The 13,673-nt window shown below is 40.6% G+C and overlaps 1 protein-coding gene across 1 annotated transcript in view; it reads right to left on the minus strand.

Moving 5' to 3' along the window:
• The window catches only part of LOC139764960 (intermembrane lipid transfer protein VPS13A-like), a 1,504,808-nt gene that overhangs the window by 644,040 nt on the left and 847,095 nt on the right, over positions 1-13,673 (minus strand). Inside the window, 2 exon segments of the mRNA XM_071692018.1 lie at positions 5,340-5,348; positions 9,056-9,149. Of these exon segments, the coding sequence (XP_071548119.1) occupies positions 5,340-5,348; positions 9,056-9,149 (103 nt within the window).

The following is a 13,673-nucleotide window of genomic DNA, read 5'->3' on the forward strand; positions in this document are numbered from 1 at the left end:
CCGTACGTGAGTGATATGTACTAGCCTGTCTTTTGGCAAAATGTTAGGAGCAATAGATAAAAGTAGCAGGTAGAAACATTAAACAGGAGCATTTAGTAAAAGCATTGGGTTGAAGTTGTATGTAGGAATATTTGGTAGACACATTAGGCAGAAGTAGTCAGTAGGAACATTACACTGAACTAAAGTTGCCTTCTGCCAGTGGCCAGTTCAAGGTGAGACATAAAGGCCTGTTCTGTACCTACTAATGTGAATGTCATAAACAATCCATGAAAGAGTGCAAAGCTAAGCAAGCAAATAGCTTAAATTCCCCTCAGTCATGTGGATATCAATCACTATATTACTGTAACATTACCCATGTGAAAACATTCATCAATTAATGTTCACCATTCAATAAATAAATCATGTCAATATAATTCTACTTCTTTTCTGAAAACCCATACAAATCTTCACCTTAGCCTCCACAAGATAATGATCAGACATCCCTCCAGTTGCACCTGTCAGCACATTTACATCCAAATGTCTCTCTTTTGCGTGCCTACCAATCAACACGTAATCCAATAATGCTCTCTGGACATTTCTCCTACTTACATACGTATACTTATGCATATCTCTCTTTTTAAACCAGGTATTCCCAATCACCAGTCCTTTTTCAGCACATAAATCTACAAGCTCTTCACCATTTCCATTTACAACATTGAACACCCCATGTACACCAATTATTCCCTCAACTGCCACATTACTCACCTTTGCATTCACATCACCCATCACTATAACCTGGTCTCGTGCATCAAAACTACTAACACACTCACTCAGCTGCTCCCAAAACACTTGCCTCTCATGATCTTTCCTCTCATGCCCAGGTGTATATGCACCAATAATCACCCATCTCTCTCCATCCACTTTCAGTTTTACCCATATCAATCTAGAGTTTACTTTCTTACCCCCTATCACATACTTCCACCACTCCTGTTTCAGGAGATATCCTTGGGGATAGGGGAGAAAGAATACTTATAATGCATTGATCATGTGTCGTAGAAGGCGACTAAAGGGGATGGGAGCGGGGGGCTAGAAACCCCCCACTTGTATTTTAACTTTCTAAACGGGGAAACAGAAGAAGGAGTCACGCGGGGAGTGCTCATCTTCCTCGAAGGCTCAGATTGGGGTGTCTAAATGTGTTTGGATGTAACCAAGATGAGAAAAAAGGAGAGATAGGTAGTATGTTTGAGGAAAGGAACCTGGATGTTTTGGCTCTGAGTGAAACGAAGCTCAAGGGTAAAGGGGAAGAGTGGTTTGGGAATGTCTTGGGAGTAAAGTCAGGGGTTAGTGAGAGGATAAGAGCAAGGGAAGGTGTAGAACTGGTTCATAAATGTTCAAAATCCCAACACTAAGGAAGGTATAATGGATTTTGCCATCATCATGGCAGCCCAAAGATTACAAATGAACCAGTTTGTCACAGAAAAGCTATCACCCTTAGCAATCACAACTTCAATACAGTAATCCACTATATCAAAGAACCAGAGGATACAGCATAAAATCAAGTGAGAAATTTTCTGAAAAGACATATTGAAGTACTTTTATAGTATCAGAGTATATTGAAGTACTTTTATAGTATCAGAGTTGTGAACGGATGGAATACAATGTTTGAAAACAAGGCTACTCCACACATAGAATTAAGATACAGTGCGATACTGGAGAATTTTCAAGAGAAGGGCCCCACAAGTATAAAACTCCCTCCTTATACAAATATGTAAAAAGGTGAAATACACACATAAACACACAAACAAAGAGTAATTGATGAATGTAATAAAATGATTGAAGACTTGGTAAATAATGACAGCATACATAAATCTAAGAAGCTGTATGACAGAAAGTTATAGGTGGTAAGCAGCAACCAGCCAGGGAGGTATATTACTGATACTACATGCCTAGGTATTGTGAAGCTTAGGACAGCTGTGTAGTGACATAGCACTAAAGTAGCTATCAAGATGCACTCCTCTGACCTCAGCAGCTGTCTTTTCTTTCTACCTCACCCACATGTGGACTGCTGGCATTCCACAAACATACAATCTCTCCTTGTCACACATAACACTTAACTTATAGAAGTCATTCTTCATAACTCTAATTTTCCTCCGGTGAGTGATATGTACTAGCCCTGTCTTTTGGCAAAATGTTAGGAGCAATAGATAAAAGTAGCAGGTAGAAACATTAAACAGGAGCATTTAGTAAAAGCATTGGGTTGAAGTTGTATGTAGGAATATTTGGTAGACACATTAGGCAGAAGTAGTCAGTAGGAACATTACACTGAACTAAAGTTGCCTTCTGCCAGTGGCCAGTTCAAGGTGAGACATAAAGGCCTGTTCTGTACCTACTAATGTGAATGTCATAAACAATCCATGAAAGAGTGCAAAGCTAAGCAAGCAAATAGCTTAAATTCCCCTCAGTCATGTGGATATCAATCACTATATTACTGTAACATTACCCATGTGAAAACATTCATCAATTAATGTTCACCATTCAATAAATAAATCATGTCAATATAATTCTACTTCTTTTCTGAAAACCTCTACAAATCTTCACCTTCGCCTCCACAAGACAATGATCAGACATCCCTCCAGTTGCACCTGTCAGCACATTTACATCCAAATGTCTCTCTTTTGCGTGCCTACCAATCAACACGTAATCCAATAATGCTCTCTGGACATCTCTCCTACTTACATACGTATACTTATGCATATCTCTCTTTTTAAACCAGGTATTCCCAATCACCAGTCCTTTTTCAGCACATAAATCTACAAGCTCTTCACCATTTCCATTTACAACATTGAACACCCCATGTACACCAATTATTCCCTCAACTGCCACATTACTCACCTTTGCATTCACATCACCCATCACTATAACCTGGTCTCGTGCATCAAAACTACTAACACACTCACTCAGCTGCTCCCAAAACACTTGCCTCTCATGATCTTTCCTCTCATGCCCAGGTGTATATGCACCAATAATCACCCATCTCTCTCCATCCACTTTCAGTTTTACCCATATCAATCTAGAGTTTACTTTCTTACCCCCTATCACATACTTCCACCACTCCTGTTTCAGGAGATATCCTTGGGGATAGGGGAGAAAGAATACTTATAATGCATTGATCATGTGTCGTAGAAGGCGACTAAAGGGGATGGGAGCGGGGGGCTAGAAACCCCCCACTTGTATTTTAACTTTCTAAACGGGGAAACAGAAGAAGGAGTCACGCGGGGAGTGCTCATCTTCCTCGAAGGCTCAGATTGGGGTGTCTAAATGTGTTTGGATGTAACCAAGATGAGAAAAAAGGAGAGATAGGTAGTATGTTTGAGGAAAGGAACCTGGATGTTTTGGCTCTGAGTGAAACGAAGCTCAAGGGTAAAGGGGAAGAGTGGTTTGGGAATGTCTTGGGAGTAAAGTCAGGGGTTAGTGAGAGGATAAGAGCAAGGGAAGGTGTAGAACTGGTTCATAAATGTTCAAAATCCCAACACTAAGGAAGGTATAATGGATTTTGCCATCATCATGGCAGCCCAAAGATTACAAATGAACCAGTTTGTCACAGAAAAGCTATCACCCTTAGCAATCACAACTTCAATACAGTAATCCACTATATCAAAGAACCAGAGGATATAGCATAAAATCAAGTGAGAAATTTTCTGAAAAGACATATTGAAGTACTTTTATAGTATCAGAGTTGTGAACGGATGGAATACAATGTTTGAAAACAAGGCTACTCCACACATAGAATTAAGATACAGTGCGATACTGGAGAATTTTCAAGAGAAGGGCCCCACAAGTATAAAACTCCCTCCTTATACAAATATGTAAAAAGGTGAAATACACACATAAACACACAAACAAAGAGTAATTGATGAATGTAATAAAATGATTGAAGACTTGGTAAATAATGACAGCATACATAAATCTAAGAAGCTGTATGACAGAAAGTTATAGGTGGTAAGCAGCAACCAGCCAGGGAGGTATATTACTGATACTACATGCCTAGGTATTGTGAAGCTTAGGACAGCTGTGTAGTGACATAGCACTAAAGTAGCTATCAAGATGCACTCCTCTGACCTCAGCAGCTGTCTTTTCTTTCTACCTCACCCACATGTGGACTGCTGGCATTCCACAAACATACAATCTCTCCTTGTCACACATAACACTTAACTTATAGAAGTCATTCTTCATAACTCTAATTTTCCTCCGGTGAGTGATATGTACTAGCCCTGTCTTTTGGCAAAATGTTAGGAGCAATAGATAAAAGTAGCAGGTAGAAACATTAAACAGGAGCATTTAGTAAAAGCATTGGGTTGAAGTTGTATGTAGGAATATTTGGTAGACACATTAGGCAGAAGTAGTCAGTAGGAACATTACACTGAACTAAAGTTGCCTTCTGCCAGTGGCCAGTTCAAGGTGAGACATAAAGGCCTGTTCTGTACCTACTAATGTGAATGTCATAAACAATCCATGAAAGAGTGCAAAGCTAAGCAAGCAAATAGCTTAAATTCCCCTCAGTCATGTGGATATCAATCACTATATTACTGTAACATTACCCATGTGAAAACATTCATCAATTAATGTTCACCATTCAATAAATAAATCATGTCAATATAATTCTACTTCTTTTCTGAAAACCCATACAAATCTTCACCTTAGCCTCCACAAGATAATGATCAGACATCCCTCCAGTTGCACCTCTCAGCACATTAACATCCAAAAGTCTCTCTTTCGCACGCCTGTCAATTAACACGTAATCCAATAACGCTCTCTGGCCATCTCTCCTACTTACATATGTATACTTATGTATATCTCGCTTTTTAAACCAGGTATTCCCAATCATCAGTCCTTTTTCAGCACATAAATCTACAAGCTCTTCACCATTTCCATTTACAACACTGAACACCCGATTATTCCCTCAACTGCCACATTACTCACCTTTGCATTCAAATCACCCATCACTATAACCCGGTCTCGTGCATCAAAACCACTAACACACTCATTCAGCTGCTCCCAAAACACTTGCCTCTCATGATCTTTCTTCTCATGCCCAGGTGCATATGCACCAATAATCACCCACCTCTCTCCATCAACTTTCAGTTTTACCCATATTAATCGAGAATTTACTTTCTTACATTCTATCACATACTCCCACAACTCTTGTTTCAGGAGTATTGCTACTCCTTCCCTTGCTCTTGTCCTCTCACTAACCCCTGACTTTACTCCCCAGACATTCCCAAACCACTCTTCCCCTTTACCCTTGAGCTTTGTTTCACTCAGAGCCAAAACATCCAGGTTCCTTTCCTCAAACATACTACCTATCTCTCCTTTTTCACATCTTGGTTACATCCACACACATTTAGGCACCCCACTCTGAGCCTTCGAGGAGGATGAGCACTCCCCGTGTGACTCCTTCTTCTGTTTCCCATTTTAGAAAGTTAATACAAGGAGGGGAGGATTTCTGGCCCCCCGCTCCCGTCCCCTCTAGTCGCTTTCTACGACACGCGAGGAATACGTGGGAAGTATTCTTTCACCCCTAACCCCAGGGATAATATACATATATATATACATACACACATACACATACATACGCACATATACACACACACACACATACATATATATACATATGAAAAATGTAAGAAACATTTTAGAAAACTGAAACTTCTAGCTTGAAATGAATGAAAAAATGAATGTCACATAATGGTTCAACCTCTGGCTATGGAAAAAGGAAATGTATAATCTATTTACACAAACGTCAATAGCAGTGGGGTGAAGAGGGTGGTGAGAGTAAGTGAGCTTGGGAAGGAGACCTGTGTGAGGAAGTACCAGGAGAGACTGAGTACAGAATGGAAAAAGGTGAGAACAATGGAAGTAAGGGGAGTGGGGGAGGAATGGGATGTATTTAGGGAATCAGTGATGGACTGCACAAAAGATGCTTGTGGCATGAGAAGAGTGGGAGGTGGGTTGATTAGAAAGGGTAGTGAGTGGTGGGATGAAGAAGTAAGAGTATTAGTGAAAGAGAAGAGAGAGGCATTTGGACGATTTTTGCAGGGAAAAAATGCAACTGAGTGGGAGATGTATAAAAGAAAGAGACAGGAGGTCAAGAGAAAGGTGCAAGAGGTGAAAAAAAGGGCAAATGAGAGTTGGGGTGAGAGAGTATCATTAAATTTTAGGGAGAATAAAAAGATGTTCTGGAAGGAGGTAAATAAAGTGCGTAAGACAAGGGAGCAAATGGGAACTTCAGTGAAGGGCGCAAATGGGGAGGTGATAACAAGTAGTGGTGATGTGAGAAGGAGATGGAGTGAGTATTTTGAAGGTTTGTTGAATGTGTTTGATGATAGAGTGGCAGATGTAGGGTGTTTTGGTCGAGGTGGTGTGCAAAGTGAGAGGGTTAGGGAAAATGATTTGGTAAACAGAGAAGAGGTAGTGAAAGCTTTGCGGAAGATGAAAGCCGGCAAGGCAGCAGGTTTGGATGGTATTGCAGTGGAATTTATTAAAAAAGGGGGTGACTGTATTGTTGACTGGTTGGTAAGGTTATTTAATGTATGTATGACTCATGGTGAGGTGCCTGAGGATTGGCGGAATGCGTGCATAGTGCCATTGTACAAAGGCAAAGGGGATAAGAGTGAGTGCTCAAATTACAGAGGTATAAGTTTGTTGAGTATTCCTGGTAAATTATATGGGAGGGTATTGATTGAGAGGGTGAAGGCATGTACAGAGCATCAGATTGGGGAAGAGCAGTGTGGTTTCAGAAGTGGTAGAGGATGTGTGGATCAGGTGTTTGCTTTGAAGAATGTATGTGAGAAATACTTAGAAAAGCAAATGGATTTGTATGTAGCATTTATGGATCTGGAGAAGGCATATGATAGAGTTGATAGAGATGCTCTGTGGAAGGTATTAAGAATATATGGTGTGGGAGGAAAGTTGTTAGAAGCAGTGAAAAGTTTTTATCGAGGATGTAAGGCATGTGTACGTGTAGGAAGAGAGGAAAGTGATTGGTTCTCAGTGAATGTAGGTTTGCGGCAGGGGTGTGTGATGTCTCCATGGTTGTTTAATTTGTTTATGGATGGGGTTGTTAGGGAGGTAAATGCAAGAGTCTTGGAAAGAGGGGCAAGTATGAAGTCTGTTGGGGATGAGAGAGCTTGGGAAGTGAGTCAGTAGTTGTTCGCTGATGATACAGCGCTGGTGGCTGATTCATGTGAGAAACTGCAGAAGCTGGTGACTGAGTTTGGTAAAGTGTGTGGAAGAAGAAAGTTAAGAGTAAATGTGAATAAGAGCAAGGTTATTAGGTACAGTAGGGTTGAGGGTCAAGTCAATTGGGAGGTGAGTTTGAATGGAGAAAAACTGGAGGAAGTGAAGTGTTTTAGATATCTGGGAGTGGATCTGGCAGCGGATGGAACCATGGAAGCGGAAGTGGATCATAGGGTGGGGGAGGGGGCGAAAATTCTGGGGGCCTTGAAGAATGTGTGGAAGTCGAGAACATTATCTCGGAAAGCAAAAATGGGTATGTTTGAAGGAATAGTGGTTCCAACAATGTTGTATGGCTGCGAGGCGTGGGCTATGGATAGAGTTGTGCGCAGGAGGATGGATGTGCTGGAAATGAGATGTTTGAGGACAATGTGTGGTGTGAGGTGGTTTGATCGAGTGAGTAACGTAAGGGTAAGAGAGATGTGTGGAAATAGAAAGAGCGTGGTTGAGAGAGCAGAAGAGGGTGTTTTGAAGTGGTTTGGGCACATGGAGAGAATGAGTGAGGAAAGATTGACCAAGAGGATATATTTGTCGGAGGTGGAGGGAACGAGGAGAAGAGGGAGACCAAATTGGAGGTGGAAAGATGGAGTGAAAAAGATTTTGTGTGATCGGGGCCTGAACATGCAGGAGGGTGAAAGGAGGGCAAGGAATAGAGTGAATTGGAGCGATGTGGTATACCGGGGTTGACGTGCTGTCAGTGGATTGAATCAAGGCATGTGAAGCGTCTGGGGTAAACCATGGAAAGCTGTGTAGGTATGTATATTTGCGTGTGTGGACGTATGTATATACATGTGTATGGGGGGGGGGTTGGGCCATTTCTTTCGTCTGTTTCCTTGCGCTACCTTGCAAACGCAGGAGACAGCGACAAAGTATAATAAATAAATAAATAATTCTACTGTAGTTCAACTAATATGTAACTTTACATGATGTAATGTTCAACAAATCACAGCTAAATGTATAATGTATAAACCAAAAAATCTGCTATGTAAAACTTCCTTTACTTTGTAGATAAATCATTTCACTCATGTGCTTAACCAAAGAGTATAAGCATCCATCCACAACTTGATCTTAAGCTCTTTTGTAATTAATTAACTGGTTACTTTTTATGATTCCAATTATGTCATTCCTCAGTTGTGTATTTTCAGCAGCATAGCTGCCTAAATTCAATAAACCACTCTTTATTCATTTTCTGAACACACACATGTGCATACATGCAAGGTTAAGGCCAAGAAAACATGAGTGTAAAGCTCTCTTCCCATTACACACAAATAGCAATCACAAATGGTAAAAACAATGATGTTAAAATAAGAGCTATAATAAATCTGGGAACCAAATTAAACTAGTAATGACTATCAGCCCATGTTTGAGAATAAAGTCATCTAGTGGGACTGAATGGGTTTTATCTATGACCCACTTCAAGCTCAAAAAAATATAGCAAACTAAAATGACAAGTTTAATTTGATGAAGGCATCATTAGAGTTCTTGATATACCAATGAACTGTCATTATACATAATCAATGACAGCTTGTAACCTTTTTTTCCATTAGAATATTCAATATAACAGAACTAAACAAACAGAGCACACTATCATGTTAAAAGTTAATGTTATGACTTTCCAAGCATATACATAAAAATAAGTATCTTCTTTTACTTAATACAGAGGGTCATTAAGAAACTGAAGGACCTGCATTTACTAACCTCAACATGACCTGCACTTACTAACAGTAACATTCTTTATGATAAAGTTCTTAGCATTCTAATACCAATGGGCATATAATGATACTTACCTTAAGTTTATGAGGGTAGTTTCTCTTGTATCTGAACAAAACTATATCTTCAGACCCATTCAGATCATATACAGTTTTTGATTTTGATCCCTGAAATATAACAGGATAAGTCAATCAATCTACTAACAGTTTTCTTTAAATTTGTCTTCATAAAGATATCTACAGCACAAGTATCATGGGATATATATGGGAACCATAGATTTCAACATTCCTCTCTCAAACACCATACATTCAAGCTGATATTATAAAAGTTTAAAAAACTTCTACACCACATAATCTGAGTATCATTTATCAATGTTTCCTCTACTGTAGAAATGTTGCATGCTTACCATCATCATTAAAAGTACATATCCAGTATATAACTTTAACTAATGTATACATAGAATGAAAGGCTCACAAATCCTAGGTATAGCATCAATATCACATGAAATCAAAAACAGAGGAGTCACTCAGATAATTACAAAGTTCTATGTGCCCCTTGATTGACTTAGGTGCATTGGAAGCATTTTATGGTAAGTATAAAGGTGGCGTAATGGAAATGTTAGTCTTACTTGATGAATCAAAGTGCACAGTGTGCAAAATGAAAAACAAGAGGCACCTTTACAAATGTGAAAGTTCACGTTTCCCCTTAATATACTAAGCATGACTAAGCGTGGTTTGAGGATGTGTATAAGTGATTTAGCCATTGGCTGCATGATGAATTTCTGAATGGATTTCTCAAGAATGTTAAGTCTCTAGCAAAATGAAGAAAATGGTAACTGGTTCTTTCCTATGACTTTTCATTAAAGTTTCAATAACTTTCTATGTCTGATACTACTATTTCTTAAAAACAACATACGATGATCATGAGAGAGAGAGAGAGAGAGAGAGAGAGAGAGAGAGAGAGAGAGAGAGAGAGAGAGAGAGAGAGAGAGAGAGAGAGAGAGAGAAGAGAGAGAAAGAGTCTGTGAAAATAAAGTATTTATGAATGATGCCTGCAAGATGTCATAATCTTCTGGAATATAATACTGAATTTCAAGGAATGCTAAGTAGCACTACATAGCCACCTAATCTGCACTCATCAATAAACATTGTATATTGTCATTTCATATTCAAATCTATGCATCATGATACATAACACACACTCATGATTATGAATAAACTGTAAAGGGTGCAAAAACCTAAAACTAGATTTGAAAAATTACTAAGCCCCTTGGTGATGCCCACTTGTAAATGCTTGACAAAAAATCTATATCTTTTTTTCTTTTCTTTACCATACTTTGTCACTGTCTCCCTCGTGAGTGAGGTAGCGCAAGGAAAACAGATGAAAGATGGCCCAACCCACCCACATACACATGTATATACATACACATCCACACACGCACATATACATACCTATACATTTCAACGAATACATATATATACATACACAGACATATACATATATACACATGTACATAATTCATACTTGCTGCCTTTATTCATTCCCATTGCCACCCCAAAACACATGAAACGACAACCCCCTCCCCCCGCGTGCAGCGCGAGGTAGTGCTAGGAAAAGACAACAAAGGCCACAATCGTTCACCCTCAGTCTCTGGCTGTCATGTATAATGCATCGAAACCACAGCTCCCTTTCCACATCCAGGCTCCACAAAACTTTCTATGGTTTACCCCAGACGCTTCACATGCCCTGGGTCAATCCACAGACAGCACATCAACCCCGGTATACCACATCGATCCAATTCACTCTATTCCTTGCCCGCCTTTCACCCTCCTGCATGTTCAGGCCCCTGATCACTCAAAATCTTTTTCATTCCATCTTTCCACCTCTAATTTGGTCTCCCACTTCTCATTCCCTCCACCTCTGATACATATATCCTCTTTGTCAATCTTTCCTCACTCATTCTCTCCATGTGACCAAACCATTTCAATACACCCTCTTCTGCTCTCTCAACCACACTCTTTTTATTATCACACACCTCTCTTATCCTTTCATTACTTACACGATCAAACCACCTCACACCACATATTGTCCTCAAACATCTCATTTCCAACACATCCACCCTCCTCAGCACAACCCTATCTATAGCCCATCCCTCGCAACCATATAACATTGATGGAACCACTATTCCTTCAAACATACCCATTTTTGCTTTCCGAGATAATGTTCTCGCCTTCCACACATTTTTCAATGCTCCCAGAACTTTCGCCCCTCCTCCACCCTGTGACTCACTTCCACTTCCATGGTTCCATCTGCTGCCAAATCTACTCCTAGATATCTAAAACACTTCACTTCCTCTTGATTTTCTCCATTCAAACTTACCTCCCAATTGACTTGTCCCTTAACCCTACAGTACCTAATAACCTTGCTTTTATTCACATTTACTCTCAGCTTTCTTCTTTCAGACACTTTACCGAACTCAGTCACCACGTTCTGCAGTTTCTCACCCGAATCAGCTATATTTATGAATTAAAATATATAAAACACAAGTAAACATTATGCCTTGACTTTGTAGCATCCGTGATTTACTAAAATAAAGGTGAAAACAACTTAAAATATGAGAAAAAATTATAAAAGGAATCACTAAGTGGGTGGTGGCTATTGCAAGACTGAATCACTGTTTATGTGTAAAATTCTAGCCAGCCACCACACGGGTGCAGCACCTTTAGGGGCTTTGGAGCCATTTCCTGGCTGGGGAAGGGCTGGCAAACTGCTCTGGAGGTACAAACTGTCTTTTGACAGCTGTGGTCTATAGCTGTGTTATGCAATGTGACGTGCCGTCAATGGATTGAATCAGGGCATGTGAAGCATCTGGGGTGGACCATGGAAAGTTCTGTAGGGCCTGGATGTGGACGGAGAGCCGTGGTTTCGGGCATTATTGCATGACAGCTGGAGACTGAGTGTGAACGAATGGGGCCTTTGTTGTCTTTCCTAGCACTACCTCGCACACATGAGGGGGGAGGGGGATGTTGTTCCAAGTGTGGCGGGGTGGCGATGGGAGTGAATAGGGGCAGACAGTGTGAATTGTGTGCATGTGTATATATGTATGTGTCTGTGTGTGTGTATGTATGTGTACACTGGGATGTATGGGTGTGTAAATTTGCGTGTGTGGACATGTGTGTATATACATGTGTATGGGGGTGGGTTGGGCCATTTCTTTCGTCTGTTCCCTTGCGCTACCTCGCAAATGCAGGAGACAGCGACAAGGCAGAATAAATAAATAAATACAACTTTTGTCACAATTAGAGGATAAAGGATTTAAAGGATGTATACACCTGATCTATCCTATGGAACTGGGAAGAAAGGTGATGATGACAGAGTACCTATCTTCCAAAGAGGAGATTTTGCCAAAATGGTAGGGCTAACATATGGTGCTTGTTGCAAAACTTGCTTCAAATAAGACTTCAGTATTCATCTCTGTTGCTCCTGCAATACATAATCACCTTATCTGGATTCACCTGGGACTGATACCAACCACATGTTATGTCTTTTTTTTAAATGCCTCTGTTGTTTTTCTTTTCTTTTTTTACTTCTAGAAGTTGTTCCAGCTTCCTGGATGGTCTCTCATATATCTTTGCCTCATACATTTTCAGTATGTACCTAAGGTATTCATGAAGATTTAATTATCTTTTTTTATTTTGCTTTGTCGCTGTCTCCCGTGTTTGCGAGGTAGCGCAAGGAAACAGACGAAAGAAATGGCCCAACCCACCCCCATACACATGTATATACATACACGTCCACACACGCAAATATACATACCTATACATCTCAATGTACACATATATATACACACACAGATACATACATATATACCCATGCACACAATTCACACTGTCTGCCTTTATTCATTCCCATCGCCACCTCGCCACACATGGATTACCATCCACCTCTCCCCTCATGTGTGCGAGGTAGCGCTAGGAAAAGACAACAAAGGCCCCATTCGTTCACACTCAGTCTCTAGCTGTCATGCAATAATGCCCGAAACCACAGCTCTCTTTCCATATCCAGGCCCCACACAACTTTCCATGGTTTACCCCAGATGCTTCACATGCCCTTATTCAATCCACTGACAGCACGTCAACCCCGGCATACCACATCGATCCAATTCACTCTATTCCTTGCCCGCCTTTCACCCTCCTGCATGTTCAGGCCCCGATCACTCAAAATCTTTTTCACTCCATCTTTCCACCTCCAATTTGGTCTCCCACTTCTCCTCGTTCCCTCCACCTCCAACACATATATCCTCTTGGTCAATCTTTCCTCACTCATTCTCTCCATGTGCCCAAACCATTTCAAAACACCCTCTTCTGCTCTCTCAACCACGCTCTTTTTATTTCCACACATCTCTCTTACCCTTACATTACTTACTCGATCAAACCACCTCACACCACACATTGTCCTCATACATCTCCTTTCCAGCACATCCACCCTCCTGCACACAACTCTATCCATAGCCCACGCCTCGCAACCATACAACATTGTTGGAACCACTATTCCTTCAAACATACCCATTTTTGCTTTCCGAGATAATGTTCTCGACTTCCACACATTCTTCAAGGCTCCCAGGATTTTCGCCCCCTCCCCCACCCTATGATTCACTTCCGCTTCCATGGTTCCATCCGCTGCCAGATCCA

The sequence above is a fragment of the Panulirus ornatus genome, chromosome 52 (genome assembly GCF_036320965.1).
Source record: "Panulirus ornatus isolate Po-2019 chromosome 52, ASM3632096v1, whole genome shotgun sequence".
NCBI lineage: Eukaryota > Metazoa > Arthropoda > Malacostraca > Decapoda > Palinuridae > Panulirus > Panulirus ornatus.